This window comes from Amphimedon queenslandica, unplaced genomic scaffold (assembly GCF_000090795.2).
Source record: "Amphimedon queenslandica unplaced genomic scaffold, v1.1 AMPQUscaffold_12954, whole genome shotgun sequence".
Classification (NCBI taxonomy): Eukaryota; Metazoa; Porifera; class Demospongiae; order Haplosclerida; family Niphatidae; genus Amphimedon; species Amphimedon queenslandica.
Window position 1 is genome coordinate 11,614 of NW_003546810.1, and position 4,998 is coordinate 16,611.

Below are 4,998 nucleotides of genomic sequence, written 5' to 3' on the forward strand. Positions count from 1 at the left end.
ACTTATGCATATTGAGTCTCATATGCCTTTACAATGCCAAAGTTTCACAGCTTGCTATGTTCGATAATAGATCATTTTTGATTTTTTCCTGACATCTTTATTAATTCATCCTTCTGTTGTCTTTATTTTTACATTTGCATGTTTGTTTCATCATTTCTTTAGCTGTCTCTTTCTTTTTATAGATACCTCCTTTGTCCTCCACTCTCTTCTGATAAATAGAAATTCATTTGGAGCTGGGTGTCTTTTGCAATAATGTCATTCCTTCAAAATTTTATTGCATATACAATCTAAGTGTAAACATACTTTTTAATTAATAATTTGTTACATGAATTTAAAAATAATGTTTCAGTTCCAGGAATGCATGTAGGTGATTCAGAAGGTGTGGCTCATAGGGGTTGGGCTTGTGGTCTTGCAGGCTTGCAGCGCAGCTCAGCTGCTCGGGCCTCGGTGTCGTCCCGGGCCCTCTCTCGCTTTAATTGAATTGCCACGTCTCCGTCAGATTCTTTTGACAGCAATATCTGTGTTGACTAAGTTGTTCTTCCTGATCTCTTTCATTATTAATCTATTATTGCTCTCTGTTCCATTATTTCTGTTTGATTTTGCTAGGATTTTGGTAAGTTAGCTAGGGTATCTATAACTACTCAATGAAAATACTGAAAATATCCTGAATGTGACTCTTCAATTCTACGCCGTGATGAAGCAGGGGGTATATCACAGTAGGACACTCTCTTCTAATTATTATCTACTCTTGCTGGTATGTACTAATGTACTAATACTTAAAAAATTAGCACAACTGAATAATCAGATATATACAACTGATAACAATAATTATACATGAAATCTACAGTTTTAACTTCTTTCTTAGCCTATAGGCTTGCTTGCTGCCATCATTGCAGATGATGATACAACTGAGCTCAGTGGTGATGAGCTAGAGTAATATGCCACATACTTCTGCAGATATTCAAGAGCAAATGCAGGGAACTATCCTTTTGGAGCATACTTTCTTTAACCCGGCTATAGCGGCGAGGCCACGCACTATAGGTGTCTCGTTAACCTCGCAACTGCATCGCTCGGTTGAAATTCCATAGAAACCTCTACCTCGGTGTATAACCTATACATCTATGATAATTGTCATAGATATTAGAGTAAATGAAAGGGATAGGAAACTTCCGTTCCCGGGAAATCAAGCTATTTACCCTAGAAAGCGGAGGAATCCGGATACTAGTATACTCTACCTGATCGCCACAATGGGCGACTAGCCTGACTAGGCCTTAATTCCTTGTAATAGCAAAAGTATGCTTCGCAAAGACAAGATAATGGGCGGAAGACCCAGAATAACTCATCTAGATTCTGTATCTGAAGTCTTTTTAGTCATTACTCATTTAAACACGGAAACTTTACTTGTTTTTGAGCATAAAATGTAAAAAAAAACTTGAACAAGCTTTAGAAATTATTAAAGTTGGAAGACCTAAAGAAAAGAATTCTTTAATAGGGGCTTGCTTTAAATCTTTCGTTTATAATATTGCTTTTGAGATAATGGGGACCAAAGAGCAAAGTAGTACTTTTTTAACTTTTAATCACTAATAAATGCAATAGAAGAGCCTAAATCTTCTTATATTTGGCTATAGCATGATAGTGGTATAACAGCTGATTCCTTTGAAATATCATATAACACTGCAATCACTACTATGCGAGTGCTATAGGTGAAAATCAGTGCTGTAGAGCTGGAGAGAGCAGTCTGGTCAGGGGTAACTAGCTTAAGTTGCTAGGCAACCTAATAATCTCAATGGAATAATCCACCCACGCAACGGAAGTTTCCTATCCTTTTCATTTACTCTAATATCTATGATAATTGTCAAATCAGTATCATTAATTTAACTTAATTGAAAGCATGTACAACATTTACTGTAATGCTCATTCAGTGATTTAATTACCACAATAGCATTGATAGCAATACTCATCAGTGCTGCTATAGGCCATTTCATACCTGCAGTGTAGGGTTGACATGTTGGTGTTTCAATGGTTATGCAACCCTACAGGGGCTTTTTTAAATTCATTTTATAGGTTCAAATCTAACAGAGGCTCAACCCTACACTAAATATTTTTTTAAATTTTTTTGTTCCAGTGGTATTATATTCTCATCCCTTTTATGAAAACACCTTTGCATGTGCATGTGATTATACTTACTGGTGTTAGGAATCTGACCTCCGGTGGTACAATGGAAATTCCCTTAAAAAACACATACCAACAGCAACAGCATGCACCTGTCAAATGTGGGCAAGACAAAACTTTAAGCAGTGCCATAAAATAATATTCATATGTTGCAGCACGCCATTTTTATAGCAGTCCTCTCATTAAAGCCTTCCACTTATTTTACATACCCAGAAATGGCATCAATATTTAGTAACAAACTCCCTTGAATTAGAAGAATAGACTACACATGCATGTATTTTCACTCTATGGACTATGTAAAATCCCTCATTTCTTACAAATTTCTTTTTTAATTACAAGATGTGATTTGCTATAAAGCAGTTCTACCTCTGTCAATGTAACTACACAGTATGTAATAGATAATGTTACAATCTATAACTCAATTTGCGTTTTGATTTAAAACTGTCCTTAGTTTCATTGCTGCACCCATACTTTGATTGCTATAGATTGGATGCATGTTAGGAACTGTTTGGTTTTGACTTACTCCAGCATAAAAATGTATCATCTCTCTCTCAATAAGAGTACTGAATCTAATTCAAAGTGTCAATCCTACTTGCACTGAACCAGGACAAACACACAATCCACTTACATATCATGAGCACACACTGAAACTCACATTGATTTATGCAAGAACCTGAGGCATGGAAAATTACTTTAAGCTTATTTTCTACATAATGCATTGATTATAGTAATATAGTATCAACTATGACACTATATGTCTGGAATTGAAATCAACAAGAAATGCTATATTTGCTGTAACTTGACAAAATGACAAATAGCACTCATCATCAATTAAGCACAATATTTCTCATTATGATATGAAAATTTATAATTATTGCATCTATTGTGTGTTTCTAACGTTACATGACTGACGTTACATGAGTACAGCTTCAGATGCAGCATATACATTGCATTATAGTATTCAGAATTACCTCCAAATAGCCCTATATATTATATATAGACTCACCTATAGCATTCATCAATACTTCAGCATTTTTTGTCAAAGGCTGTTGTTTTACACAATGATCAAATATAGTTAGACCAAAAGCATAATATAGTTTATAAGCTAAGAAAGGATTAAATAGCTCCTTATTAGCAGCATCTATTCTTCTTAGTTGTAGTTAAGATAACATATTCAGCATTCACCACCCAATTTTGGAGTCAGGAATCTGACCTATAAAATAGCTGTGTGCATATAGCACCATTAGTACAACCCAGCATGTATATAGACTGTCTGAACTACATTGTATTTGTCACTATACCAGATACTATCTTCCAGGCACTATTATAATAATACTATTCTTCTAAATGCACACTGCACAAGTTCATTTAACTAATTATGACAAAAACTTTAATAATTACTATACGTGAACTATACAGTGGCACTAGATTAAGCAATAAAATAATAACTTATAGCTAAGTTGTTCTAGTCAATACTCAACAATCAGCAGATAATTCCTATGCAAAAAATCATTACTTTTATCTACTATATTAATAATTTTACCAAGTGTAACTCTTCAAATGACCTCGTGGCATGAATCAGTACTTGAGACTTGGCTGTTTTGAAATATTTATCTGCTTCATGAAAATACTCGTATGAATCAAGGTTTTTATCTAGATCCTTTTCTCTGTGCCGAAGATATCCAAACTCATCTGCTAGTGTACTGTATGATAAAGGTAAGAACCAATAATTTTTGTATACCACTATACAACTTCACAAAACACTCATGCAACATGGCCAAGTTCTCAGCTTTAGAATAGTGGCAGGAAAGATTGCTCCATTATTTTTAACATTTTTTATGTATATTCATAATCTCATACTTGTTTCAAAAGTTAAAACATTGACTTCAATAGCATGCACAATTCAGGCCAGATGTGTACATTAATTACAATTATACCTGTCTAACGGACTGTCAAGCTCAGGCGACATTAGTAGTCCATATATGTGACACAGTATATCCTTGACACTAGTGGCTGGTGTGTATGCCTCTCCCAGAATACTGTGGCATATCCTACCACTACTGGAACTGATATTACAATGATGGATCTAATAACAAAAATTCTACCATGCCTAGTTGCAATTGACCAATCAGATTGCTTGATTTTAGGTTCATAAATAACTTATTTACCACTGGGAGGTATAATAAGTAATTTCCCAGGCAATTAGAGGTTGATAAGTAATTTCCTGGACAGTCGGAGGTTAATAAGTGGCCCAGGAGGTTAATAAGTTTGACCAGGAAATTACTATTAACCTCCTGCAGGCATGCTGTTGCTAAGTGTTGCTAAGTAAATTACCTTAGGGTGGGTATTAATTGTGCTCTTAAATTTTAGCGTTTTAAAGGGGACCCTAATTTAGCAAAATGTAATATTAGCAAAAATAGGAATAAAATCAATGGTATAGACCCCTTTAGGCGAGAATTAGTTTGTGATACCATATATACAAAGAATAATATTGAACGGATTTTTGTCCGCCATGTTTTACGTCAAAGTTATGCAGAGTTCCAATGGCTGATGTGCAAAGTAGAGCTGTTTTGCCAATAAAACTTTTGTTGTGCTGAACTCAGGACTATGAGAGGCTTCATATCAACTGTTCTTTACTATAGTAAGATATTTTGAAGACTTAAGAAGTCTGGGAGAGCCAGAACGATCAGTTCTTGACTCTCTGTCACAGCCCAAAGAGGAAAGCAGGCTCATACAACAAGAGTATTGCACTATACTTCCTAGGTTGGCTCTCTTGGCATTTTTCTTGACTCTAGAATAGTTTTTTGCTTCAAAATGTAGTGACCA

General features: G+C 35.0%; 1 protein-coding gene across 1 annotated transcript in view; it reads right to left on the bottom strand.

The window, feature by feature from the left end:
- Positions 1-3,584: 3,584 nt before the first annotated feature.
- The window catches only part of LOC109586065 (ubiquitin-conjugating enzyme E2 E1-like), a 5,363-nt gene continuing 3,949 nt past the window's right edge, over positions 3,585-4,998 (bottom strand). The window contains exons 8-10 of the mRNA XM_020002242.1: positions 4,110-4,258; positions 3,716-3,875; positions 3,585-3,669 (exon numbers count right to left, since the gene is read on the bottom strand). Of these exons, the coding sequence (XP_019857801.1) occupies positions 3,649-3,669; positions 3,716-3,875; positions 4,110-4,258 (330 nt within the window). The 3' untranslated portion in view covers positions 3,585-3,648. The remainder of the gene's footprint in view (positions 3,670-3,715; positions 3,876-4,109; positions 4,259-4,998) is intronic.